At 62.3% G+C, this 27,474-nt stretch overlaps 1 protein-coding gene across 5 annotated transcripts; it reads left to right on the top strand.

The window, feature by feature from the left end:
- The first annotated feature begins 11,231 nt into the window (after positions 1-11,231).
- On the top strand, positions 11,232-23,134 carry IRX4 (iroquois homeobox 4). Of its 5 annotated transcripts, XM_047731604.1 has the most exons (7): positions 15,905-15,928; positions 16,504-16,746; positions 18,292-18,436; positions 18,983-19,234; positions 19,974-20,086; positions 20,962-21,290; positions 21,758-23,134. In XM_047731604.1, the coding sequence occupies exons 3-7, from the start codon at positions 18,392-18,394 to the stop codon at positions 22,579-22,581; spliced, it is 1,563 nt and encodes a 520-aa protein (XP_047587560.1). In that variant the 5' UTR covers positions 15,905-15,928; positions 16,504-16,746; positions 18,292-18,391; the 3' UTR covers positions 22,582-23,134. The 5 variants fall into 5 exon arrangements, with proteins under 5 accessions (XP_047587558.1, XP_047587561.1, XP_047587559.1 ...); XM_047731602.1 differs by lacking the exons at positions 15,905-15,928; positions 16,504-16,746 and adding an exon at positions 11,232-11,353; XM_047731605.1 differs by lacking the exons at positions 15,905-15,928; positions 16,504-16,746 and adding an exon at positions 13,988-14,148.
- The last annotated feature ends 4,340 nt before the right edge of the window (positions 23,135-27,474 follow it).

Below are 27,474 nucleotides of genomic sequence, written 5' to 3'. Positions count from 1 at the left end.
CAGCTCACCTGAGTGAGGCCTCATCCCAAAAAAGGTGGAATGTAGGACAAAGCTGGCTGTCTGGGGGACACGGCTCCAGGGAGCAGAAGTCGGGCGTGGGGAGACCCAGGGATGAGGATGGAAGGTAGTCTGGGGCCATCCCCAAGCCTGTCACCGGTAGGGTATCTTGGGCACAAGCTCCCATGGTCCACTGGGCAGGGCTAGAGGGACAGCGCATGTGGGCACCGACAGTCCCTCCACAGTCTGCCTGGGCGGGGGTGCGGGACGGTCTGTGTCCCCCATGCAGCAACGTGCAGACGACACACTGGCTCCCACGAGCCCAGAGCCACCACCCGCTGTAGGAGAGGGCCCTAGACAGAGCAGGAGGGATGGGCCCTGGGGGGTCCCAACAAACATCGAAAACACCGAGTATGGGGCAGCGAGTCGGAACCATTGGGGACTGGGGGGAACACAACCTGGGGAAATGCTGTCATTAAACCAGGCAACTGACCCCATGAGCCGACTTCTCGGAGACTCGTTTGTCTGGAGAAAAGAAAGGCGGGTGGGCAGGCAGGGCTCCAAGTACTGTAGCCGGAGCCGAGGGAAGGGCTTTGGGTTCTGCTGGACTTGCCTCCTACAGGCCATAACCCTTCAGCAGGCCCCGCTGGTGAGGAAGCGGCCCCCGGCCCGAAGCCTCCTCCAGGAGGGCGACTGGACCGAGCAAGCGGCACTCGCATCCCCCCACTCATGGAACGGTGTGTGGGTTTGCGCGTGCCTGGCTCACCCCCGAGGGCTCTCGGCCGTCCTCAAGGCACGGCTCCCCCGTCATACGGTCCAATGGCGCACTGTTCCGTGCAGGACTGACAGGCCTGGCGGCACCACGCTCCATCCACCCCCCAGCCTGGGCTTTCTAGCAGCCCAGTCTCCAGTCCCCAGAAGGCAAACCCACTGAGTCCAGACGCAAAACTGAGTCTAGGACCTAACCCTAATCACTGGGCTGTGTCCGGTATAATGTATAACCGGGTGTAGAATGACTCTATTCCATTCTTGACTCCCTTGGCCAAGTGGCAATGACCGAGGCTCTCCTCCGTGGGACGCCGGGAGGCTGAGCGGTTCAGGGGACACCCGAGCCACCAGACCCGCACGCAGGGAGCAGGCTTGGGAGCGTGGCCGCGGGAGGTGGGAGTTTGGGCCGTTTGGACGCCCGGCAACGGACGGCCTTGACCTGAGCTGGCCTCAGTCCACATGGGCTCGTCACTGCCCACGACGGGAAGTCCAGCGGCCAGTGGCAAGGCAGCCCACATCCCACCTCCCTGCCTGCGCTGGGCTCCACCGCGGGTCGGCAACGACACCGCCCTATGCAGAGGCCACTCCAGATGCCGTGTGTCCTGCGGAGAGACGCGCCGTCGCTTCCTATTTCCTTTCATCATAAAGAGGCCTTTGCACACCCCTGGGCCGAACTCCCCTGCATGTCACAGCGGCCAGTGCCGCTCACAGGCACAGGCCCGCGGCTGTCCTGCTGTCCGAGGTCCTCCCCGCGGCGGCGCGGCCCACCCCTGAATGCGGGCAGGACCTGGAGACTCACTTGCAGCCAGCGGTGTCCTGTCACCTCAGCAACCAGTCTTCTCACCCTCTGTCCTCACAACAGGGGCCGCGGCTGGTCGTCTAGAATTCCTCCAGGGGCTAAATTCTGACCACAGCTGTGGGAGGGACTGGGCACAGACGTCTCTACCCTGGCTCCTTCAGAGGATGCCGCAGGGCTGACTGCCGCTCCACAGCCTCACAGGAGACTCTGAAGTCCAGGCCCCATGCGGGCTTCGGGCCATCTCAGGACGTGAGGGAGAGGGAGCCACTGGTCCGGGCCCGTCGGGGCTGGTCCCTGGAGCTGTGGATGTGGTCACCAGAGGGGACTGGCCACGCAAGGGAGCCTGGGGACAGATTTCTTCACCCCTTCTCTTAGACATGCTGGCTGAGAAGCTGCTTCCCTTCTGGGCCCGAGCAGGGGCTTGAGTGACAGTCACAGGTTCCCCAGGGACCCGGTGTGTCTGCACCCGGGGAGCGCATGGCGTCTGCATCCTCGGCCAGCGGGACCGGGGTCTGTCTCAGCTGAGACAGGGCCTCAGACACGGGGCGACAGGCCCGTGGGAACGCGGGCGAGGAGGTCAGCTGCTTCTGACGTCAGCCTGCGGGCGGACGCGCTGACGGACGGTGCTCCTGGAAGGTGCTCACGAAAACGTTCCGCCACCCGTAACCCAGCGTGTTCGTAAGAGAAAGCAACTGTTCCAGGAAACATCGCTGGAAAATCAGAACAGAGACCCAGGGAATGAGCGAACAGAGCAGAAACCAACAAAGGCCTCTCAGCGCCAACATGGAGGTGGGTCTGGGCCGGCCCAGGCCGCGCGGGGACGAGCTTCTGACGTAGGTGAGCCTCGGGCTTGACCGGCCCGCGCCAAACCCTTTCCCTCCCGCTCCAGCGGCCCTTCCAGCGGCGCAGCCCACGGGCCCATCACCGGCTGTGAGCGGGGTCTTCGGGGACGCTGCATGCTCCCGCCCTGTCCCCAACAGCTTCTGTGCCGGCGGCCACCTCCACCGTGACGGCCGGACACACGGGGACTAGGACACGTGGTCGCGCCAGAAAAGCCGCCCGAGACCGCAGGGCCGCGTCAGAGGGACTGGGGAGGCTCCTGCAGCCCAGAGGAGGCGATGAGGAGAGTAGCTGAGCAGATCAGCGCACAGGGACCGTGTGGAAGTCCGAGAACCACAGCCCTACTCCCCCTGTGCGGGGCCCCGAGAACCCGCTTGCAAACGGTCCATCTCCCTGCCGCGCGACCCCACAGAGCCCCAGGGCCATGGCCCTTAGGAAGCGTCCAAGGAAAGACGTTTGCCGACACTGCAGGACCAGCGGCGTCCCCAGCACCGCGGACAGGAAGCAACGCCTCGTGGAGACACACACTGTCCGTGCCCCGCATCAGGGCCCCTGCCAGTGTGCGGGACAGGCAGGGGACCAAGGAGCTCTGCGAGCCTGGGGTCAGCAGCAGCAGGGACACAGGTGCTCTCGAACCAAAGCCCCATCTCCTCTTCGACAACAAAAGGTCAGACGGAAGATAAATGGCAGAGGGGACATGAGTGACTTCACGAGATGTGAGAGGGACATCACCTGAGCGACACGGGACCCGACTGAACCCTGAGCCTAAAACAAATGGTGTGGACGAGGAAGGGGGAACATGGACCACACATCTGGGGCACTCAGAGAATTATTGACTATTTTAGGTGTGATGTGTGTCCGGACATGTCTCCTATGTCTCCGGTGTACAGACACGCACTGAAATATTCACAGATGGATGCTCTCAGGTCGCTTCACGGCGAACAGGATGGGGAAACAGAGGGAAACAGCAGGACCGGCTGTCGGCCCACACAGGGCCCTCCCCGGGGCAGCTACGCCCACCACGTCGGCCCAGGCAGCCGGGTCATCTCTCCCTGCGAGCTGTTGGAGACCCGCGCTCCGTGGTGCCAGGGACCCTCGAGACCCTGGAAGCAGGATCAGCTCTGGCTCCTCTGTCGTCACCCCTCTGGGAACCACCCTCTGGGGACATGGCCCTGCACCACCGTCAGCCAGCCCCGAGAGCCAGCTGGCCAGGCCTCCCCGCGTCTGACTGCCCTGAGGCTTGGCTGCCCACGGGAGGTGCCGTAGCCCGGGAGAGCAGAGGTGACTCCGTGGGCGGCCGAACAGAGCAGCCAGGAGCACAGCCCCCAGCTTGTCGCCCATGCACCGGGACCCCAGAAGACCACGGTCCGGGTTGGAAGAGGCCACACAAGAACAGTGTCAGACCTGAAGACGTGCATCCGAGGCAAATACATGAACCCGGGACAGAAAGGAGCTTTGCAGTCAGCGAGGCCAGGAAGATGCGTGTTGATGGCTGCTGAGCGCGTGCCTAGAGGACCGGCGGCCGGTAGAGAGGCCTCGCCCCCTGCCTGACGCCTGCTGTCCGGCGTGCACGGCACCGAGCCTGCTGCCACGAGTCACAGGAAAACCCTGGAAACTGTTACCGGACTGAACACAAGCTGGCTCTCTCTGGGTTTCTTAGGAAAACACTGCCTCCCGTGAGGCGTGCCGGCTGTTTTCCAGGGAGCGTTTGGCTGCGGGCCGAGGCCGACCATCACGGTCTCCGTCCCTGTGCATCTCTGTCTAATGGTGGCCACAAAGAGAAATCTGAGCAAAAAGCGCATTTTCGAACTCCCAGCTCAATGCGTTCTGGAATCTGTGCAGCACAGAAAACTCCTCTGAGCTCACGACTTCCAGGGCGCTCAGCCCATCCCCCAGACCCCAAACAACGGCTAAGAATTCCAGAGAAAACCCGCAACCTTTTCTCAATGTTGCAGGAGGCGCTCACCTGAATTGTTACTGAAAATGAGACCCACCTCCCCAGGAGCTGCGGGCGGCCAGGCAGAGGCTCCCCAAGTTTGAAGGGCTTCTATTTTGGGCCGATGACCCTCCCCATCCCTTGCCGTTGCAGCAAGCATAAGAAGGTCACCAAGAGTCAGCAGTGTCATGGGGGGCGGGGCAGACAGGAGTGAGCAGACCCCACATGGCACCGACACAGGTCTGCCCCCACACCACGGGGCAAGCTTCAAGCCCGCGGTCCCAGCATCCGGGACCCCAGAGAACCTGCAGATTGTCACAGTGCACTAGATCTCTCATGAGATCTCTCATGACTTCATCTCTAGCGTCCTCCTTATAACAGAACGTCCCCCAGACAGGACACCACAGCTTCTGCCAACAGCAGGAGAGCCCTGTCAGGTTGGGGGGAAGGCTACGAGCCACGTGTGCTGGTTCGGATGGAGGACCCAGGGCCCTGGCCACGACACCTGCCCGACAGTCACCCCGAGAAGACAGGTGGGTCTGAGTTGAGCTGTCCTTGGACTGGGGAGCAGAGCAACCCATCTAGGCCCACCCAGACTCCAGGATAACGTTGCACATGTGATGAAACAAGTCCTGGGATGTAGGGTTCTTCAATACGGTGGCGACACGTTTTGGGGAGTTGGAATGGAAAGAGCATGCAAACCCTGGGAGACCATTTCGGTTCCGGCAATCAGGAGCCTCTGGCATTTCTGGGGAAGCAGCCAGCCCCCACGGGCCTGCAGAGGGGTCCTCGGGATGCCAGGCTGTGAGGCTGCGGGTCTGAGGGAGCAGGCTGCGTTCTCCAAGGCAAGAACCCCAAGCCCCAGGCAAAGCCAGCCCATCTGGTGCGTTTCCAGGAAAGCTGAGCGTACACGTGCTCCCGTGCCAGCCGCGTGTACAGAGGGGAGGGGGAGGTGATGGCCACCAGGGAAGTCTGCGGGGCACAAAGAGCCCGGGGTTAAGGGAGACACTGGAAAGGAAGTACGGGGGAGGAGACCTCGTCTGCGGACTGTCCGACACTGTAACCGTTTAACCACGTTGTGTCAGTTGTTACAGAAAATACAGAGAAATCCACTTGGAGAACCTGACAATTTGACAAGTGTCTCGTCTGTTTCTCGAGTCCGTCCCCCACCCACCTCTTCTCCAGGAAGTCTAATGCACAGAAAACCACAGGCAGGGTGGGCACCAGGGGGAGGCGGGCAGCTGAACCACGCCTGAGGGCTCCCAGCCAGCCCCGCCTCCCAGGCCGCGGGTGACAAGCGGCAGCACTGCATTCCCCCACATTCTCTCGGACGCCTGCCTATCTGGGCCCCACACGCATAACCAGCTGGGAAGCCCCCCAGGGCTTGTCCCCTCCTCCATTGGTCCAACTGCACTGCCCCGGGTCAGGCCCCTGTCCTTCCCTGAGTGCAGGTTGAGCTGCCATCGCAGGACCAGCACAGGGATGGCAGCCTGAACACACACGTTCAAAGAGACCAAAGACAGGTGGTGGTCCCGCAGGGGCAGGACTGACAAGCTCAGGACACGGCTCGCCGTTCTGAGTTCAGAGGGACGGATTTTTACCCCTTCCCAGCCAAGGTTGGGGGGAAGTAGTGGGGAAGCCGTTTCCTCTTCTGTCAGGGACGTGGAAGCCACATGCACAGCCTCCCACGTCCCAGGGACAGAAGACTTGTCCGTGTCCCACACATCGCTGCAAGGGAGGCCGGCCGTGCGGTACCAGCGGTCTGCCGCTGCAGGACGGAGGCGAGGATGGGCACTCATGACCTGTCCACCCGCCCACCCCTGCTGCCCAGTGGCCGTCGTCATGTCTGCCAGTCCGCTGTCCGTGCCCTCCATCTGCTGCCTTCCTGGTGTGTAACGTGAGCCTTCACGAGGCCACTGAGAGTGACAGCACCCACACGCTCACCAGGCAGAGCCCGTCCTTTCCTAACAATAGTCTGTCCTCAGTAAAGAGCTACCGTCCATGAACATAAGACTGAGTTTCAAATCTATGTAGCAAAATTAATAGTTTAATTAACAAAATAAGTAGAATCAAATTTTAATTATTTAAATATTTTAATCAAGTATTAAGATTAGATAAAATGCACAATACTTATTACTTGATGAGTGATGTGTGTTATTTCTTGAATAGTAATGAAGAAAGTGGCTACTCTTACAAAGGAAAGAAAAAAAATGCTGCTCCCTGCCTCACACCATATACCACACAACAGAAGGGCCGGAGGCCTGGAGGTGAAGATCGAGCCTAGAGAGAGGACTGGTGGGAGCACAGCCACCAACAACGGATAGGGGAGTAAATGACTGTGTCAAAATAACATACTTCCTTTAGGTCGAAATACTATTGATAATATGAAATATCATTATTTAATATTGAATGATTAAAATTAGATAAAATAGGGGCGCCTGGGTGGCTCAGTGGGTTAAGCCTCTGCCTTCGGCTCAGGTCATGATCCCGGGGTCCTGGGATCGAGTCCCGCATCGGGCTCTCTGCTCAGCAGGGAGCCTGTTTCCCTTCCTCTCTCTCTGCCTGCCTCTGCCTACTTGTGATCTCTGTCTGTCAAATAAATAAAAAAAAAAGAGAGAAATGAAATTTTTTAAAAATTAGATAAAATAATGATACATATTATTTAATATTATTTACTATTAATATTATAATATTAAATATCATTATCTCCCTAAGTACAAAAAATAAGGTTTTTAAAGACTTGTTCTTAAAGATTTTATGTATTTATTTGACAGAGAGAGACACAGTGAGAGAGGAAACACAAGCAGGGGAGGGGGCAGCTTGAGAAGCAGGCTCCTCGCTGAGCAGGGAGCCCAAAGCGGGGCTCAATCCCAGGACCCCGGGATCGTGACCTGAGTCAAAGGCTTAATGACTGATCCATGGAGGTGCCCCGGAAACAAGGTTTTGATTTTTTTTAGGCCCACACGGAACCATCTCTGCTTCTTTGTTCTTTGGATTGCCCGTTTAAAACTTTAATTAGAATGCGCTTGCATCATTATTTTTCTGTAAGTTCTGCAGACTTGTCAAAACAGTGCTCCCTCCCCCCAGTCTTCACGATCTCTGTGACCAGTGGTCAGTGAGTCCCCAGACACGCTTATCCGAGCAGCCGGCCGTGCAGACATCTAGGCAGTCCTATGGAGAGCCCCCAGGGCAGGGGAGTGGGCCAGCAGGTGCTCGAAATGTTCATAAATAGAAAGCATTCATGTCGAAGTTAAGAAACCTTCTTGAAAACAGTATTTTTTCCTGACCATGGCAGCAATGACAAGACACATCACCTCTGGCTTAAGCCTTTGTGGCACTGTCTGTGCTGCTTTTACATTGTATTCTCCTTTTAAGATAGTGTTTCTTTCTCTTGAGTTACTCTTTCTGTATTGAAAATGAAATTGTAATATATAATTACATAATAACATACTCACAATTTATAATTATGTAACTTACAATTACAGCATAATCACATAATAATATACAATTATATTACAATATCGTGACTCTGACTTGCTAAGAGTCACTGTAGCTGTCGGCTAGGGCAGGCCGTGCTGCCGTAACGAGCAATCCCCACACCCTGTGGCTGATTCGGGCTCTCACAGTGTCGGCCCGGGCCAGTGCACTGGCTTACCCACGGAGCCCAGCTGAGCCTCCACCGTCAGACATGCTGCCGTCCGCTGCGGCAGGTGCAAGAGGACAGGGTGAAGCGTGAGCCCAAGAGTCATGGGGTCCCGCACCTCCAGGTGGCATTAAGAAGCCCCTGGCGCTGGCCGCCAGCACTGACTCCCCGCCCCTCATCACCATCTCACCACAACCCTTGGCCGGGGCAAATTGGAGCAGGCTGGGAACCACGAAAGTCAGAGCAGTCGTGCCCGGAAGAGTGCTCCGCACCTTCAGGGCTATGCAACCTTTTGCTCAAACCTTGAGCAGGTCAGAAGTCAGAGCAGGGGGTCACACAGGGCTCGGGCTCCCAGGGAGGTTGCAGAAGACCCCACCGTGCCTGAGACCTGCAACCGTGCTGCCCACAGACGAGGAGAGAACACAGGGAGAGAAGGTCGTGGGCGCCCAAAGTTCGGGCAGGAACGGAGCGGCATGGTCAGTCTGCAGAAGCGTGGTCGTGCGGCCACAGACCACCAGGGCGGGAGCCCACTGACTCACCCCGCGGGCTCCTTCGGCGAGGCTCTCACTCCTCCTCTGCCTCCCTCCGAGGACGGGGACGCACCACCAGGGCCGAGGCTCTTCTTTCCTCTGTGCGCTGGCGTACCCAGAAACCGCCCCAGGGGCTGGGACACGGGAGGCGCCCCCGTGCATCCTGCAGGAGCCATTTCAGTCCCCGCAAGGCAAGACCCCTCCGACGCCTCCTCCTGGTTCCACTGTCCTTTACGGACAGTGCCACGCACACGTCCTCCTTCGCCCAACGCTCGCTAAGCCCCTGCTGTGTGTTAGTGTGCACCTACTGTGTACAGAAATGCCCAGCCCTGCCGAAGCATTCGTTCTAGTGCGGGAGGGGAGGGAACGAGGACGCAATGATCTGGTGTGTCCGGTGCTGATAAAGGGGAAGAAAAAGGCTGGTTCTCGCGTCCCCCCACAGCTGCACAGGGGCTGGGGGTGCCTGAGAGGCCCCGGGCAGCTGGGGATGAAGGGTGCCCTTGTCACTACGGTCGTACAGTCTGGGGCGGGCTCCCACCCTCTGCGAACCCAACAGTCGTGATGAGTTAGTGGTGTCAGGGGATCAATCTAAAGAAATAAACTCAGGCCCAGCTGTGGCATTCCCAGACTCCTCTGATCTGGGTTGAACTGTGTCCCCTCAGAATGCACACTTTGTGGCTTCAACCCCAGGTCCCCAGAACATGTCCTCATTTGGAAACAGGAACATCACAGATGTCATTAGTTAAGGGGAGGCGGTGCTGGAGTGAGGGATGACTGTGTCCTGATTAAAAATGAGACCCACACCCACAGAGGGACAGCATAAAGACAGAGATCTGAGTGAGGGGTCAGGAGCCCCAAGATGGCCAGCAGCCACCAGAGGCCGGACAGAGGCCCAGAGCAGCTCCCGCCTCCCGCCTCTGGGGGACCAGCCCTGCCGGTCTCAGACTTCTCCCCTCCAGACCGGAGAGCGACACGCACCATGTGGCACTTGGTCACGCAGCCCAGGACACCGACACACCTCCCACTCAGGAGAGCGGAAGCACAGGCTCCCCACGAAGGGAGCCGGTGTGGCCTGTACGCGAGCGTGGGGTCCGCGCTTCCTTTCCGGAGCTTGTGTCTCGGGCAAGAAGAATGTCTCTTTCTGCCATTTTTAAACAGAAAATGAAAAGGTTGCTAAATGTTTAAGTAATTTTGACTGAGTCATTGATCCAGAGACTTTCAGAGTAAAACAGTAAGTATTTCTGTCACACTTTGAAGTCGGGCCGTGCGGTTCCCTCTCCTCCCTCGGGGTTATGTTAGTTATGTTATAGCCATTAAGAATGTTCCTTTTATCTGGGGCCTCCAATTAATTGAATTTCAGAAATGCTCTGAAATGGTTTTTTACACAGACATCAGCTACCTCCTGGAGGACGTTCCCGCATGACTTACTGCCGCCCTAATGGAAAGCCGGGGTTACACGGGTCAGGGCCGCGCTGCCCGCCGCACGGAGGCTGACCGTGGGGTCTGGAGCGCGCCCGGCCTGGCGGGGGACGCACCCTGGGCTCTAGCACTGCCCCGGGGGGCGGCACGCAGTCCCCAGTCCCCCCTGATGTGGACACAGCGGTGTTCACAGACGACCAAACTCGAGGCTGGCTGGCGCCTCCCTTACAGACCAGTCCCCGGGGCTGAAGTGTCCCCAGCTGCGGGGGTTCCGCCTGAGAGCACTGCGGATGGAGTCCCCGCAGACCTCCCGAGCGCTGGCTGGTCAGGATGCCGAAGCTCAGGGGCCGCCCGGGGCGAGAGCAGCGCCTGTGGGAGCAGGGGAGGCCACGGCGGGACCCACTCTCCGGAGACCCACAGTACCGCTGAGTCCGCTGCTCGCGCTCCCACACGTCCATCTTATCTGCTCTTGGCCCAGGCAAATGCCGTCTGGTGCCTCGTCGCCTTCCATTCGTGACAGTGTCGTTTGTGTGCGATTGCTCAGGAGCACTGTGCCCGGCCCCCCTGCTTTCCCCCAGCGAACCCCGGGCAGGCCCCTGGCCAGGCTCCTCCTTGGAGCACCCCCCACCCCGACCCTGGATGATCCGTATCTTGTAGGTCCGGACACCGGTGCTGGCTCCTGCGTTTAGGGCCCCTCCCAACACTTCCTTTCTCTAAGGCCATCTTCTCTGGCCGCCCCCGCCACCCCACCCCATGGTGGGGTGTGAACCCCATGAACATGGGGTTCACACCCCACTGTGAACCCCAGTTCACAGCAGCACTGGAACCCCAGGCAGCCAGGCTGTCCGCCCTCTCTCTTTGGACAATGACACTCGCTTCCTCTGGTTTGCACGGAGTCTCCGGCCCGAACGTCGCCGGTGCCGGTCTGCGGCAGGCAAACGTTTCAACATGAACCATACAGACGACAGACATTGTTTGAATTAACAGCCTCTTGCTTTTAATAATAGAAACCTCCCTAAAGTCTGCTGGTGCATTTCAGCATTACAGACATGACATCGTATTTCTGAAATGAGGGGAAAGGACAACTTTCCAACTTCGGCTCTCCTGGCCTTCTTCCAGCTCAAGGGGGGCGGGCAGGGGGGCAGCAGGAGAGGAAACTGAGGAAACCGACACCGGCGGTACAGCCCTCAGCGCACGCGGGGACACTCTGGAGCCGCGACTGCGGGCACCTCTGTCTGACTCGTGCCCAAGAGCCCGTTGCTGTCCCAAACCCAGGCACCACTCTGCTCGGAAAAGAAACTACTCTGATTTTCTGCTTTAAATACTTCTGTCTGGCTCTGCACTGTGAATCGGGACTGGGAAGAGAGAGACCCTCGCCCCCAAGCAGCCCCAGGGCCCATGAGGAACAGGCCCATTCAAAGGTGAGAGACCCACATTCTGAGGCCGGGTGCTCCCCTAGGATCTGGCCCCGAACATGGCCCGGCTGCTAAGTTGGGCCACGGAGCCGCTAGCAGGCCGGCCCTTCCAAGGATGGCGGCATCTTTGGGACACCGTGCCCAGGGGCACCAAGTGATCCTTCACAGGCCATCCTCTCGCAGCCTCCCCTGGGACCTCCCAGGTCCCCAGGAAAGGGGGCTGAGGCTGTGGGTTGCTCGCCGACAGCAGGCAGCAGGCCACGGCCAGGCCGGCTCGGCTTTCTCGATACCAGACACCTCTGCAAGATGCTGCGGTGACCAGCCGGGGGGGGGGGGGGGGGGGGGGGGGCGGCGCACGCGGCAGGGCCAAGCCCCGGGGCATGGAGACTTCTGTTCCACACTGCACTGGGTTGCTCTGCCAGCAGCCAGAACAAAAGCCAGATTGAGAGACAAGGGATCCATCAGGAGCAAGTCCTGACCGGAGAGGTGGGGGCACAGCGGTGGGCACAGCCCGCAGCCTTGTCACAGAGCAGGGAACGTGCCGGCGCCCGCCCTCAGCCAGGCCTGGGAGCAGGGCAGGCCTTCCCAGGTGGCCACGGCTGCACCCTGGCTTTCTGGACCTAACATTCACGCTGATGCCCCTGAGAGCTGTGACCTGCCAGGCCCCCTGGGCAAGTCCTGGGACATGTCCCTCCTTTCCCTGGGGCACCAACCCGCGAGGCCCTCCCAGGGCAGGACAGCCAAGGGCCGCAGGGCAGAGGACGGCCAGTGAGGCCAACGATCGGGGCAAGGTCAGGCCTGGCAGTGACCAGAGCACGGGCTTTTGGGGAGTCCAGGGAAAGGAGGTCCTGCCTCCCAGGGAAAGGCAATGGGTGGCCTGCCTTCCAGAGAGGTGCTGCCTCCAGCTACGGAAACGCCAGAGGACAGAGGACGTAGCCGGAGCTCCTGGGGGCCTGGGTGCTCCTCACAGGTCTCTCTGGCTGTTGTCGTCGTTAAAAGGCCCAGGCGAAGGCAGGAGTATATTTCCCAATCAAGGCTTTAGTCACAAACAGGCCTTGCTTATCTGCAGCATGAAAAGAATCTGCGTCCCAAGTGAGCTCAGCAGGAGGGAGGAGGTGAGCTGTCCCTGCTGGCCCCAGAACCCTGCCAGGCATCGTCCTGTGGCACGGAGAGGGAGGAGGAAACTGACAGCAGGGCAGGGACAGCAGCCAGTCCCCTCCCCACGGTGCTCTGTGTCCTTCCTCCACTTCCTTCTGGTGGGACTCAGATCCCTGCCTTGCCCTGGAGACTGTCTGCAGACCTGCACCCACAGAGGGCACCCTTCCCACGACCCTCCTCCGTCAGTCCAGGCTGCACTGGAGGGTCCACGCACGTGCCCCCCTGGACGGCTGCCTGGAGCCTGGGGCCTGCAGGAAGCCCTTTGCATCTTCAGAGCAGACCCGACCCGGAGACCTCAGCAGTGTTCTTCCCAGAGAAGCCAGCAGAAGATCTGGACTCAGCCCCGGGGAAGCCGGGGACAGCTGACTCTCTTCTTTCTGCCCTGTGGAGGAGACGGACGTGTATGAGGCCTGGAGACCACCACCACCCCAGCAGGCTACTGTGGAAGCCGGGAGATGTGCTTGCCCCCCACCCCCGGCTGCGGCAGAGCTCTGAAGAAAAGGGGGCGGGGTGGGACAGCAAATCACTTTTTCAGACATTATCCAATCAACAAATCTCAACCGTCATTCTAAGGCCACATATCGTAAGGAGAACAACTTCATGGTTCTCTGAAATGACAGGGGTGGCGGGCAGGGCGAGAGGCGCCCCTGGTGGAGTGACCTGGGACCCGCCCGGGCTGACTTCCCCCCTGGACTCAGGCTGCAGACCCCACAGGCTGCTAGGGTGCACCGGCGGGGACAGCCTCGCAGGGCTCTGGGCTGCCCTTAGAAAGCTCCCCTATGGAGCCACCGGGTCCCAGGCAGCTCACAGGCTTACAGCCTGCCCGCCCCCAGCAGTTTCTGTCAACTTTGTGTGCCCACCTCCAGCTGCCCAAGCCCTCCACCTGCACCAAGGCAACCACTCCTGCCTAGACAGCCCCAGCGGGCAGGGGCCAGTGTGCGCGGTAGCTGTGAAGTTGGCCTTCCTTAGTGCCGAGGGGCCATGTTGGGGCGGGGAGTGCAGGGAAGAAAGCCAAGGCCTGGTTGCCTGGTCTACCAGAGGAGGTCGGGGCGCTGCCGGACCCCCGCCCAGCTCTCCAGACCTGGAGGAGACCATGACCAAAGGGAAACGCAGGAGAACTGGGGCCAAGAACCAGTGAAGCTGTCCCCAGCGCCGTTCCACTGGCCCAAGACAGCGGGGCGCGGCTGGCAGGGGGCAGCCTGACCGCCCCTGAAGAGCCCTAGGCCGTCAAGAGTTGGCCCAAATCAAGGCAGCCCGCCTTCCTGCTGTCTGTTGTTGGGGGGCTGTCTCCTCTGAGCCGGCATCCCTGCCCCCACCCCAGGGCGCCCTCCATGCCAGCTCAGACGCCCCACGCACCCCGCGCGCGGGCCAGGCGGAGGGGAAAGTTGGCGAGCGCGCGGCGCCCGCGGGGGAAAGCGTTAATGCGCGGCCGGGTGGGAGCAGCGCGCTCGCTCGCCCACGTCACGCCGGTGCGGGCTCGGCTGACGACCGCGGCGCCTGGGGACGCCGGCGCGCTCCGCTCGCCAGGTGCTCCGCCTGGAAATGTCTCCATTAGTTGTCGCCTGCTCCCCGCCGGAGCGCGCGCGCCGAGCGGCCGCACAGAGCCCTCGCGGGCGGCCGGTAGTGGCCGGGCGCCACCGCAGGTAGGCGAGGTCCCCGCGCCCGCCCCCGCCCCGGGGCTCCGAGACCCCTCCCCCCTTCCGGGGAGGCGGAGGCTCGGCGCGGCCGCCGAGGGGCGCGGGCGGCGGCGACTGCGGCGACTCCCCGGTGCGTCCCGGGCTGCGCGCTGCTCCCCGCGGCCCCGGCGCCGAAGCGGCGCGGGCGGGCGCGTCCCCAGCGCAGGTAGGGAGTGGGCTCGGCCGCACAAACTTTGCCAGGATCGCTCCTGCGCCGCAGGGCGCAAAGTTTGCTGCCAGCCGCTGGGGTCTCCAGAGGCCGCCGCGTTCGCTGCAAGTTGTGGAAACGGGGGGGGGGGGGGCGGGGGCGGCGCGGGGCCCGGGGGCAACGCGGGGCAGCCGGGCCTGCTCCCGGACGCCCCGACTGCGCGCCTTTCCCGCTCGGGCGGCGCCCTGCGGGCGAGCGGCGGGGGCGCGGCGGGAGAGCCGGTGCCCGCCGACCTGGAATGGAGGCGTCTCGGGAGCCGGATTCAGAGCGCTTGCCCGCAGCTCGACAGCCTGACTTCGCGTGAGACCCGCAGGACCGGCCGCGGAGGAGTGACCTGCCGACCTCGGGGCTCGCGAGTGCCGCGTCCCCGCTCTCCAGAACGCCTTCCAGCCCCGCACCCCGCCCGGGTGTCCGCGAGCGGTGGGCGGGCACAGGCGCCCCAGGGGCTGGTCTGCGCCTCTGTCGAGGCCCCTGCCTGGCTCTGCGCGCTCTAGCCTCCGCCCTCTGCCTGGGGTCAACTTTGTTGGGGCAGAGAGAGCCCCTGGCGGCTCTCGGTGCGGAGAAGCCAGTGGCCCTGGGGGACGACTCGGGAACAGACCGGGAGCGCCTGGCCTCAGTCGGTCTCAGGGGGGAGGGCGGAGAATATCAGGGCGCGGCCTAGCTCCCAGAGGCCCTCCGCGGCCTACAGCACCTCCCGGCCAGAAGGGCTAGCGCAGGCCTCTAACCTTCGGCGCTGGCTCTCCTCAGGCCCCTTCGGCCCGTGGCTCCTTTAGCACTCCAGGCCAGTAGGCGCATGTCCGGGAAGCTGTGCCGCTGCCCTGTTGGAGGGGAACCTCTCCTGGGTGTATTCAGAACCCAGGGTCCCTGCAGAGACGTGGGTTCAGCTTGCGAGTCTATGCAGGCACATTTAGCTGCTGATACCTGAGATGTTCACAGTCTTGCTCTGTCCTCTCTTAGAGGGAAACCTCGGGGCCTCAGCTCAAGGCTGGGCCTTTCAGGAAAGGGCACTCGGATATTATTCCAGTATCTTCCCCGGGACAAAGCGAACCCAGAAAGTATCCCGGTTCCAGGGGGCCGGCCTCAGGCAGGGCGCTGGTTGTCAGCGGGATGTTCTGGGGTGCTCCAGATGGGAGACAGGCCTGACGGACCCTGAATCCAGCACTGGATAGCAGGGCCTAGACCCCTCCGGCAGCACAGAGCTTCCCCAAACAGGGCGGTCATCCAGGCCCCCGTGTCACAGGCCTGGGGCAGCGTGAAGCGGGGGTCGGTGTGCAACGGCCTTGGAAAGTAGCCGGTGAGCTTGATTTCTGATTAGAAGAAAAGGTTGCCTGGAGAACCAGGCTAGGTGGGTGGGAACTGGGAGCTCCTATTTAGGCGGGCGGGCTGGAAAGGAAATCGCGGCAGTGATGGTCAAAGGAGGCCCTGGGCACCCCTCCCCCAGAGGCCCCCGGAGAAGGCTGCGCTGGAAGGCTGGCACTTCTGCTCAGAAAATAAAGGGTCCTGTGTTCAGGGGGCGCCGTTCCCCGTGAGCTGTGGCCGGTAAGGAAAGGGCCTGGGTGCACTGCTCTGTGCAGGCTGTGGAGCCCCGAGCCGCGGGGCTGCTGGGACTGGGCGCTGGCTGTCCGCCGAAGCCTGAGCGCTCGCTCGCAATGCCGGGGTTGGGCCTTGGGGAGTGGGGTGAGGGAAAGATGCTGAATTCATCCTTCTCTCGCCATTACTGCTCCCTGAACCCCCGACCAACGTTGGCTCCTGCCCCTCCCTCGCCCCAGCCTCATTACCAGGAGAGAGCGAGCTGTTTGTAAACAATAAATAATGGAAAGTAGGGGATGATCAGAAGAGCCTCCGCCGGCTTCTCGCTGGCAAACTGGAGGTGGGAGGTGGGAGGAGGGAGGGTGGGGGAGGGGAGGAGCAGAGGAGGAAGAGGGAGAGAGATTGAGAGATTCATTTCTGGTGGAGAAGCCCCGGTGGCTAGTTTCTGATTATTTACAGGAGGTGATATTAGCAATTCAGGTGAGAAAGAAATAAACACGGCCGCCATGAGATCAATACAGAATTCAGAAACAGTTATTAATGTCATTTGACTCGTGTTTTTTATATATCTCTCCCGGCTACAGACGCTTAAACTGTCTGAATAATTTGCATGGAATGGCTATTCATTATTTCCGATGATTTTCCTTCGCAAGCAGCTCGGACGTGGCCGGCTGTGGTTCAACGCGATCGGAGAGTTCGTATTTTCATCTGTAAATTAAAGCAATTACGCAGCAGATATCATATGATGCGTACTGTGGTCTCCAGATAGTCATCAATCACCTTCAACCGAGCTGTCAGAGCAGGCAGATTTCGTTTCTGGGAGGCAGGTTTGCAGCTGGGGAGAGGGCGAGAACGTCATCATTAATTAGAGGGTGACCCTGGGGCGATTCACAGGTCTGAACCCAGGAATCTTTCCGAGCAAGTCTGCACAGCGCCGCCGCGCATAGCTCCCCTCCCGGCCGACCGCGAGAGGCCCAGCGGGGCGAGAGCAGCAGAGGCGAGCCAGGCCCCCGGAGGGCCGCGGCATAAAAGGCGGGGAGCGAGTTCCGGGTGCCTGGGCGCCCCTTTGCCGCCTGCGCGCTCGCCTCTGTTTTGGATTCGGGCAAGGTCCCAAGACACGGGCTGAATGGGGAAGTCCTGGGGTGGGTACTCGGCCGTATTTCCAGCCTGTTCCATTAGCCCCGGGCACGGAGCTATGCAAAAGGGGCGGGGAAGGGCGTCCCGGCGCTCCCTCCTCGGTACCTAACCCGGAGGGTCGCCGGGAGGAGCGAGCGTAGCGGGAGGGGCCCCGGAGCTGAGTCGGGAAACCTGCTCTTCGAGCGCGCAGGGGTGTCTGGCAGTCCCGGGTTTAGCCGCGAGGGGCAGGGGGAGGCTGAGGGAGGGCGGCCTGCGCAAGGCGGTGGAAGAGGAAAGGGAGGGCCGTTCGCTGCGCAGCAACCCGCAGGACCTGGGGTGGGACCAAGGAGGGGGTGTTCCCTGGGGACAGGGCTGCGGGGAGTCGCAAAGCCCCCCAGCACTTGGGCCACCCACCCCTGGAGGAGATGGCTCTGGGAAGGGGCTCAGGACCCACACGCGTGAGGGCATGTTGACCTCCAGACGCGGACACTCGCAGCCGCACTGGGGCCTGGAACTCCGCCCCGGAGCAGGGTTCGAGCCGGCGGGAGCGGAGCGGCTGACCCGCAGAACAGCGGTCGGAGCTGCGCGCGGGCCAGCGGAGCTGCCGTCCTCCACCTGGAGCGGGGCGCGGAGGCCCCGGCGGCTGGCCGCCTGCGCCGGCGCCGGCTAATTTTAACTGTTGATTACATCTTCGGTGAAGACTCAGTCGTGTGTCCCTTCACATGTCTCATTTGTAATTGAGACTAATGATTACAGTGGGGCGGGAAGGAGCAGGTGCTCATTAATTAATTTCTAATTAAAAGTGCTTCCCGTCCTCGGTGACTAAGGAGAAACAGCAATTCGTCGGGGCGATATTGACTCCACGGATGAAATTCATTTGTTAGAGCCTGTTGGCCCCTTCGCCCCGCGCGGCGCCCCCAGCCCGTCCCCGCCCCGCCGCCCGGCCGCCGCGAGTGACCCGCACGTCTGCGGCCGGGCAGAGCTGCGCGGCGTGGGCTGACGTCAGCGCCTCCGCCGCTTAAAGCCAAGCACATCTGACTTGACGGGTTCGCGCAACTCGTTTTTTTTTTCCATTTTTGCAAAATATGTATTTGTGTCGCCGCTGCGAGGCCAGTTGGTCCCAGAGCCCCCTCGAGGCTCGGGAATGTGAAGCTAAAAGGCTCGCTGCGGCCGCTGCGGCTCCCTTTCCCACCGGGTTAGAAAAGTTTGCGGGGCACGTGGATGAATTAACCCGCTCTTCTGCTTCGCCCTCCCAGCGCCTAGGAGCCGGCGGCCCCGGAGCAGTGGCCGCGCCACGCCGGCCACCGCGCGCAGGACACCGCCGGCCCCGCCCGCCGGCCCCGGGCGGCGCCCGCCATGTCCTACCCGCAGTTTGGATACCCCTATTCCTCCGCACCCCAGGTAAGGGACCTCAGGAGGATGCGGGGAATGCGGCGTTACACACTGGCGGGTGGGCGGCTGTCCAGCGACCGGTGTCGCTTCCCAGAGAGCAGGGCCTGTACCACTCGCTCCGTGTACCCAGCCCCGCGGGCAGTAGGGGTACTGAGAGCATCTGTCCTGCGGGGGGGGCTCCATTTCTCCGGCTTTGTTTGACCCCCAGCACGCCCCAACCCCGGGCTCTGAGGCTTCTTTGCCGAGAGGAACCCGGGGACCCAGGAGAGATGTGGCACAGGAGGGCGTGCGCGGCCTTGGAATCCCCCCCACACACACAGACACCCCGGGGAGGGTGCGAAAGGTCAGGGGGCTGGCCGGGCTGGGCCCCAAGCCTCCAGAGGAGGCCCAGCCAAGCAGACTCGCAGCACGAAGGAACGCGCGGCCCCTTGGACAGCCGTACGCCCGAGGCCACGGGGCACGCCCTTCTGGGCCGCGCGCCGGGCAGGTGGAGGCCTAGAGCCCCAGCCTTGAGCCGGGGTGCCGGCCCTTCCTCGCGGCCCCTCTCTCCTCCAGTTCCTGATGACCACCAACTCCCTGAGCACGTGCTGTGAGTCGGGGGGCCGCACGCTGGCCGACTCCGGGCCCGCCGCCTCGGCCCAGGCGCCTGTCTACTGCCCGGTCTACGAGAGCCGGCTGCTGGCCACCGCGCGCCACGAGCTCAACTCCGCCGCAGCGCTCGGCGTCTACGGGGGCCCCTATGGCGGCTCGCAGGGCTACGGCAACTACGTGACCTACGGCTCCGAGGCGTCCGCCTTCTACTCGCTGGTAAGGGGAGGGAACTATCCGAAACCTTCCGCCTCCCCCGCGACGCCTCGCCCCTCCCCCCGGAATTGCCAAGCCTCCTCCCTGAACTCTGGAGTCGGGGGCGCCGGTGCCCTGGACCCCAGATTGGAGGGGGCGGGACAGGCACACCTTAGCGGCTCCTTCCGCTTTGCCGCTCCTAGTCCGGCTCCCCGGCACACCTCCAGCCCCCGGGTTTGGGGACCTCGCAGCTCTGACCACATCACCGGTCCAGTGCCCGCCCCTTCTCCCCATCTCCTGCGCGTTCCCCCACAGAGCCCCGCTTCCCTCGCTCCCCAGCCTCCCTCTTCCTCTCTAAGCAACCCCCACCACGTAGCCCTCTCCCGGCCTCTCCCTCCCTTGCCCCCTCCATGCCCACCATCTTGCTCCATCCCCACTTCTCTCCTCCCCTCCTCCCTTTGATCCTCTGTGTCCCGCTCACCCTCCTCTCCTCTGCTGTCTCCCAGCGCCCCACCCCTCTTCTCTACCCCTTTCTTCCGCCAATCTCATTCTCCTCTCTCCTACTCCCCCAGTTCTGCTCATTCTCCCTCCCCCTTTGGAGGTTCCTTGCTCCCTGGGCAGGAGAGACAGTCTGGGGACGGGATGGCTGGTGAGGCTGCCCCGGGGTCTGTGCAAAGCGTGCAGGAGCCGAGGTGCGTGGGGGGCGGGGTCGAGCTGGGTCACCCCCCAGAAGCTGTGACCCCAGGCTCCTGGGATCCTACAGAATGGCTTCGACTCCAAGGACGGGCCTGGATCTGCGCATGCGGGCCTCGCGCCTGCAGCGGCTGCTGCTTACTACCCCTACGAGCCAGCGTTGGGCCAGTATCCCTATGACAGGTGAGGGCCGGAACCCCTCCTCACCGCACCACACGGCCCCCTGCGCTCCATTCTGCCATCAAACTCCGCAACCCACGTCCCCTGTGAAAGCTGGGGAGATGGGAGGAGGGACAGTCTCAGGGTTGGGCTCCTGCTGACCTTGGGTTAGTCCAAGTCCCATCTCCTAGGCAAGCCAAGCCCCACAGAGACAAATGCATCCCCAGCCTCCCCTCTCCCGCTCCCCACGCTGTCCGCACGCCCAAAGCCCTTGCTGGACGCGGTCTTCCTGGCCGCCAAGAGTTGGTGCTTGGGCTTCGGATGCCTGCCCACCCCCAAAAGGTGCAGCCTCTGCGGTGTGTGGGACCCAGTCCACCTTCCCCTGTGGTGGGAACTGGAAGGGGGAGTCCAGTGGAACCCAGTCTAAGACAGCATAACCCATCTGGGCGAGAGGAGGGCAACAGTCGTAATCGTAACTGCAGGAAGGCTGCGGAAGGCCGTCCGGGCGCTTTCTCCCCACGGGAACTGATGGCCGTTCCCGCCCATGGGCGTCATACAGTCAGGCTTGCACTTCTGTGAGGGGCTTTCCTGGTTTGTGGATCTAAGGAACTCGAAGAAGAGAGGCCTAGGTGGAGTGAGCGAGACCTAGCCGGGCCTTGAGCACTCCACCCTGACCGCTCTGGCTGAGCAGGAGCCCGGGTTCCCTGTAAGTGTGATAGATGCAGGCAGGAAGGGCAGTGCCTGTGGGCAGTGGCAAGGGGTGGAGGCCTGGGTCCCACCCGGTCTTACCACCATAAGCGCACCCCCACGACGGTACCGAAAGCCTGCAGGGGCCTGGTTCTGGCTGCCGGCGCAGGCAGGGGTCCGGGCGGGCACCCCATTGCCCAGCCTGTCTGCAGGTACGGGACCATGGACAGCGGCACGCGGCGGAAGAACGCCACGCGGGAGACCACCAGCACGCTCAAGGCCTGGCTGCAGGAGCACCGCAAGAACCCATACCCCACCAAGGGCGAGAAGATCATGCTGGCCATCATCACCAAGATGACCCTCACGCAGGTGTCCACCTGGTTCGCCAACGCGCGCCGCCGCCTCAAGAAGGAGAACAAGATGACGTGGCCTCCGCGGAACAAATGCGCAGATGAGAAGCGCACCTACGCGGAGGGCGAGGAGGAAGAAGGGGCGGAGGAGGAAGCCCGGGCGGAGCCCCTCAGGAGCACCAAGAACGAAGGTGCGAGGGAGGTGGGCGGTGCTGGTGCTGGGGCACCAAGCTCGGGGACTCCCAGTGCCTTCTGTCGGGGTTCTAGGACCTCTAAAGACATCGAACCTGAGGTAGTGAAAGCAAACTTCAAGGGCCTGCGCAGCAAATGAATGAGCTGGCCCCAGAGGCCCTGAGCCCAGGGGGCCCCGGTGCCAACGGGGACAGGCTTAAAGAAACCCAAAACAACGTTTAAAACATGGACACACCCACCCTAACCCGACCCCTATTGATTTGAGGAGGAAATCGCCCTTGTTGTTGCCACTTGGGGGATGGGGAGCTTCCGGAGCAGGTGGGAGGTGCAGAGAACGGCTCTGGGTGCTTTTCTGAGCTCAGGGTCGGGCCCTAGAAGCATGGGTGCAGAGCTAGGAAGGAAGTGCACGGTTCTGATTAGCTCCCGCCTCTGTCCCTGCACTGGTCTCTCCTTCTGTTCTGCGCAGAGCCCGTGGGCAAAGAGGAAAAGGATCTGGAGCTCACTGACCTGGAGGACTTCGACCCGCTGGAGGCGGAGCCCCCTGAGTGCGAGCTGAAACCGCCCTTCCAGCCCCTGGATGGCGGTCTGGAGCGCATTCCTGCCGCACCGGATGCTCCAAGCGCCCCGGGAAAGGAGGCCTCTGGCACCCTCCGGATGCCCCTGGCTGCCGGTGGTGGGGCCCCCCTGGACCAGGACCTAGAGAGGGCCAGGAGCTGCCTCCGGACCACAGCGGCAGGGCCGGAGCACCAGTCCAGTGTCGGGGGCGTCTTGAAGGCTTGCGAGGCCAAGCTGGGCTTCGCGCCCGCTGGGGCAACGGCGGGCCTCGAGGCCAAGCCGCGCATCTGGTCCCTGGCTCACACGGCGACCGCTGCTGCCACGGCCCTGAGCCAGACTGAGTTTCCGTCATGCATGCTCAAGCGTCAAGGCCCGGCGGCCCCTGCCGCCACCTCCTTGGCTCCTGCCTCGTCCTCGCCTGCGGCCTCGGCCCCCACTGGTGCCCTGGACAGGCACCAGGACTCCCCGGTAACCAGTCTCAGAAACTGGGTGGATGGGGTCTTTCACGATCCCATCCTCAGGCACAGCACTTTGAACCAGGCCTGGGCCACCGCCAAGGGCGCCCTCCTGGACCCAGGACCGCTGGGACGCTCGTTGGGGGCAGGCGCCAACGTGCTGACGACGCCCCTGGCGCGCGCTTTCCCGCCCGCCGCACCCCATGACGCCCCCACCTCAGGGGCAGCCAAGGAGCCGCTGGCCCTTCCGAAGGCGGGAGGCAAGCCCTTCTGCGCCTGACCGGCCCGCCCCTGAGCGGAGGAGGAGCCCAGGCTCGGCTGCAGGCCGGTGGGTCACAGACTCTTTTTTCTACCAAGTTTCCAAAGCAGAACGAGAACGTGGCAAGGTTCAGGCAGCGAACCCACTGTGGAGGGAGGAGCCGAGCTCGGCCGGGCCAGGCCACAGACCAGGGCCACCGACCCCACTCAAACATTCGCTAGTTCAGGCCATTCCCAGACTCCGAGAGCCCTCAGGCAGGGCCGCGCTCGGAGCAGAAGGGAGCCACCCTGAGGCATAAAGTTTACGAGCGAAAGTTTACATGGAGAAGACATTTCCCTTCCAAGGCGCTGTCGGTTTGCCTGTCTTCCTTCGGGTTTGAGGCTTGCCTGAGCTCCTCCTGAAGACTCATCAGCCCATGAACCTGATCGCGTCCTCTGCACACTGGCCAACAGCACTCCACCTCGTTCACACTATTGCACACTCTTAACGCGATAAAATTATGTTTTTTTTAAATGTATGTTCACACCAATAATTGCCTGCTTCAGAGGCTAATATAAGAAAACCAATAAACCGAGTGGTGGTGTTTGCATTGCAAAATGAACACGTTTCAAACCCGGGGATTAGAGCTCTCGCCAGAGGAAAGGCTCTAATCCCGAAGGGAACAAGTGGGAGAGGGGTCTTTGGGCCAGGGTCCTGGGTGAAGTTGCTGGCTGGGCGCCAGACGCCGTGTACAGCCAGTTCTTGGAAAGAAGAGTTGGCAATGAGAGGGTCAGGACTGGTAAACTCTCCCCCAGTACAGCAGCCTCCAAAATTTTGAGAAAATAGGAGAGTCCCTCTTGCTAGATTAGAATAACTTTTAAACTTCCTCAATTCCCTGGAACTGCGACCTGGGGAGAGCAGGGGAGGGGCCATCCCTGCCCTGAGGCCCTCCCGCTGTGGACTCCTTTCAGACGGTCCTTTGCGACGGTGAGGACCCTTCGGCGGCGGGTCCCAGCGCCTAAACCCGCTTCCCTTCCCCGCAGGGACCTGCCGCAGGCCTCAAGCGTCCGCACTGGGAAAGCCCTGGGCCACGCCTCGGTGGGAAGGGGGAGGCGGGAGCGCGTAGTAGGCTGCAGGGAGGAAGCGAGGCTGGGAGTCAAGGCCTCCGGCGGGGGCGAGTGGCCGCGGGCTTCCCCCCTCGCCTGGGTTCCTGCGCATTGTAGACCCCGGGGTTCGCTCTGAAACACGGACCCCCACACTCTCGGAGCCGAGCCCAGGAGCGGCCCGCACCCCTGAACTGAAGGAAAGTCGCGGTTCCCCGGATTCCGCCGACTCCGCGCCGCGTCCCCCCGCCCCGCAGGCGCCTGGACCCCCGCGAGGGCCCCTCGAGGGCTTCGGGCGACCGCTGCGCGCTCCGGACTCCGGGCGCGCCCTCGCCTGCCCGCGCTCGGCCTCGGGTCCTACTGGGCCTCCTTGAAGCCGCCGGCGTTCCCAGAGGGACCGATCGCCAAGTCCGCGCGCCTCCGAGGGGGCAGCGGCGAGGCGAGCGCGGCTGGAAACGCACGTCTTCTCGCGGGCGGCGGCCAGCCTCGGAGGGACACGCGAGGCGGGACCTTTTTCTGCGAGGGTCGGAGCTGGCCTGGGGCCCTGAGGGGTCCCGCAACCCCGGGAAGAGGCTCGGGGCAGTCGGGATGCGCCGGGCCTGGCGGGCGGGGGTGGGGGACGGCGCGCGGCGGGGCGAGTCGGTGCGGGGAGAGCGAAGCGCGAGCAACCGGTCGCGGGCGGGCGCCGGGCCCCCCTGAGCGCCGGGTCCCCTGAGTGCCGGGTCCCCCTGAGCGCCGGGCCCCCCTGAGCGCCGGGTCCCCCTGAGTGCCGGGCCCCGGGCGCGCCGGCCGGGACCTGGAGCCGCAGCGCGGGGCGGAGCGGGCGGGCCGGAGCCCGAGGCCTGTCCGGGCGGCGCGGTAATTGGATTGTATCCGCCCGGCGCTGTCACCGTATTGACTTTCGCTCTCTTGGATGATATTATCGGAGTCGGAAGCGCGCGGCTGATGCGCCTGTCAAAAGGCTGCGGCGAGAGCCCCCGGCCTGCGAGCGAGCATCAGCCGAGATAATTTGAAGTGAAATTTTCATTCTGACAGTAAACCCCTCAATTTCTAACGGCTCCGCGCTCCGAGAGCTCGCTGGCAGGGGAGGCTTTGCAGAAAGCCCGCGTCTTAGACTGAAAAGGGCAAAAGAACTCGAATTAGTTGTAATAGATAAAAGGGCAAAAATAAAGAGTCAAGGGTACTTGACAGTAATAGCGAAAGTGCGGTCTCGCGGGAGACGCGTGCGGCCGCGGCTGGGGCGCCAGGAATTTTAATGCGGCTGAGGCCGGCCGCCCGGGCCCCCCACCCCAGCCGCAGACAAAGCCAGACGTTTGCGGCAAAAATGAGGCTTCTCTGACGCAGGCGGCGCGGCGGGCGGGGTGGGCGCTGTGCGGACCGGCCTGGGCCCTCGGCTGCCCCGGGCAGGGGCGGGTGTGCGCCCGCTGAGTCTGGACCACCCCCCCGCCACCCCGCTGCCGCCCAGGCCTTTTGCCCTCGGGACCTCACACCCTGGGCAGGGCCTGTGCTCTGCCAGCAGACCCGGGCCAGAGCCTCGCATTGCAGGAGCCCCCGGATCTTGGTGGCACCAACCAGAGAGATTCATTTGGCTAACCCGCAAAACTGTGTGAAATGAAGACTTCGGGCCGGCTGGGGGCTGTCACCCCCACCTCGTCCTTACCTTGGGTGGGGGGTAAACGGGAAGTCTCGCCCTTGGGCACCCTCACCCCTCCTCGGGCCTCTGTGCCCTGGGGCGCCTGCAAGGACTGGGCTGGGATGGGGCCCTGGTCTGTAGGAGTTGGTGCTTCTGGGGGGAAAGCCCCGCGGTCGGGGGCAGGGGCCCCAATCCCTCCCCGGGAGGCTGTCAGGGAAGCAGCGGCAGGCGCCAGGACCGCTCTCAGCCACTCAGGCGTGGCGGATTCAAACACACCGGGAAGGGCTGAATTAACGGGCGCTCTTTACATAGAGCCCAAATAAAACTGTAATCAGCGGCGCGTTACTTTTCATTAAGCGAGTCTGACAGCAGCATATCCAGAGCCGACAGGGGAACAGGCGCGGGAAATATACGGCGCTCCCGGCCGCCCAGCCCGAGATAATTCCTTAAGCTCCATTAACAACTCTTAGCCGCGGGAAATGGGCTCCCGGAAAACGTCTCCAAATCTAAAAGCTTTATCGACCCTCCATTCGCCCATGATGCCTCTGTGTCTTTGTTTTTCTCTTCCTTTCCTCCCCCCTCCCTTTTTCCAACTTAAGGGAGAGACGTCCAGCAGGTAATAGAGTTTGACACAACACCTTCTTAACTAGAGAGAGGGGCAGGGAAGCCCGCCCTTAAATGATATTTAAAAGGCAACCAATTAAGACTTAAAGCAGCGGCCTCCTGAGATGATGCCTGCGGTTTATCCCACCTCCCCCCACCCCCCACCCCGCCTCTCCCTGGGCAGGCTGGCCTGCTGGCTGCAGGCAGCCTGGTCTCCGCTCTGCCTCTCCCCCTCTTCCGTCCTCCCTCTCTCTCTCTCCCGGCATAGAATAAGAGAAGAACGGGAAGCAAGGTCTTCCAATGCTCCAGTCCCTCCTGGTGGAAGGATGCTTGCAGCCTTCTGTCCCCTAAGACAGATAATAGAGGATGAAGGGAAACTAAGGCTGGAGCCTCCTGGAAGCAGGAAGCTGGCCCCGTGTGGTCCCGGAGGCAGCAAGCTGGCCCCGTGGTGGTCCTGGCGGCTGGGTGCCCAGACACATTCCCTCTAGTGGGGTGTGGGTGTCCAGGCAGCAGGCCTATGAGGTCAGCCTGGCTCCCGCGGGCAGGCCTCCACGTGGAGGGACAGCCCAGGCCGGGACAGCCGTGGGGGGTTGGCAGGGGGTGTCGAGCTGAACTGACCCCTTGGAGGCCGCACTCTCAGGGCAGGAGGCCGAAGCCCTGTGCATGCTTGCCCCACCCAGCTGTCCTCTGGCCTGGGGTGTCAGGAAGGTGAAAGAAAGCCCAGCTCCTGTCTCCTCCCTCACCGGGGATGCTGGCCAAAGTATCTGTTCCCTTAGTGCCCCTAAGTGGAAGAAGCCAGAAAGCCCCTCAGTCGGGATCCGGTCCTGGGAAGCCAGTAAAACCCAGGGAAGGAACACCTTGGCCTTTCAATCTGGCCCTGTCTCGGGCCCCACTGGAAGGAGCTGAAGCAGAGGGGCCACAGGATGAGAAGGCAGGGGAGGGGGAAAGGGGGAGAGGGGGTAGGGAGGAGGGGAGCAGAAAGGGGGAGGGAAACTGCCTCCCAGCATGTGTGGCATCAGCTTCTTGAAGAAATGATTGTGGAAAAAAATGCCTTTTCCCCGGAGGACTCTGGCTCTGGGATGAAGGGTTTATCTGAATCCCAGGACCGGACAGGCCTCTGCACATGCACCTGGGGGAGCCCTGAGCCTATGGGGCCCCCTTGCTGGTGTTGGGGAAGGATGCGTGGACGCCTCGGAGTTCCTCAGACATCGGCCCAGCCCACTCTGGACTGGAAGAGACCTGGCTCCCTCAGCAGCCAGGGAGCAGGGAGGACGCAGGTCCCCGGGCACTTGCTGCCACGTATAAAGCAGCCCAAACACCAACGCTGGAATTCAGAAGTGCCTTGAGGTCTTGAAACGAACCCCGAGCACCCAGAGTGGGAATTAGACCAGGAGATGTTTTCCAAGCTTTGTGGGGTCCAAGTGGGGGCCAGCACCACTGTTCCCAGCACCCCATGGTCATCCTGTTTCATTAGAGCAACGTGGTCATTCCAGGGATGGGGCTCCCAGCAGACAAGCTGAGTTTCCGCAGGATCCCCTGTGTCCACGGCTGGATGGGGCCGTGGCCTGGACTGAGCAGAACTGCCTTGCGGTTTAG

This window comes from Lutra lutra, chromosome 5, assembly GCF_902655055.1.
Source record: "Lutra lutra chromosome 5, mLutLut1.2, whole genome shotgun sequence".
NCBI lineage: Eukaryota > Metazoa > Chordata > Mammalia > Carnivora > Mustelidae > Lutra > Lutra lutra.
The sequence above is the reverse complement of the archived record's forward strand: the minus strand, read 5'-3'. Positions and strand labels throughout refer to the sequence as shown.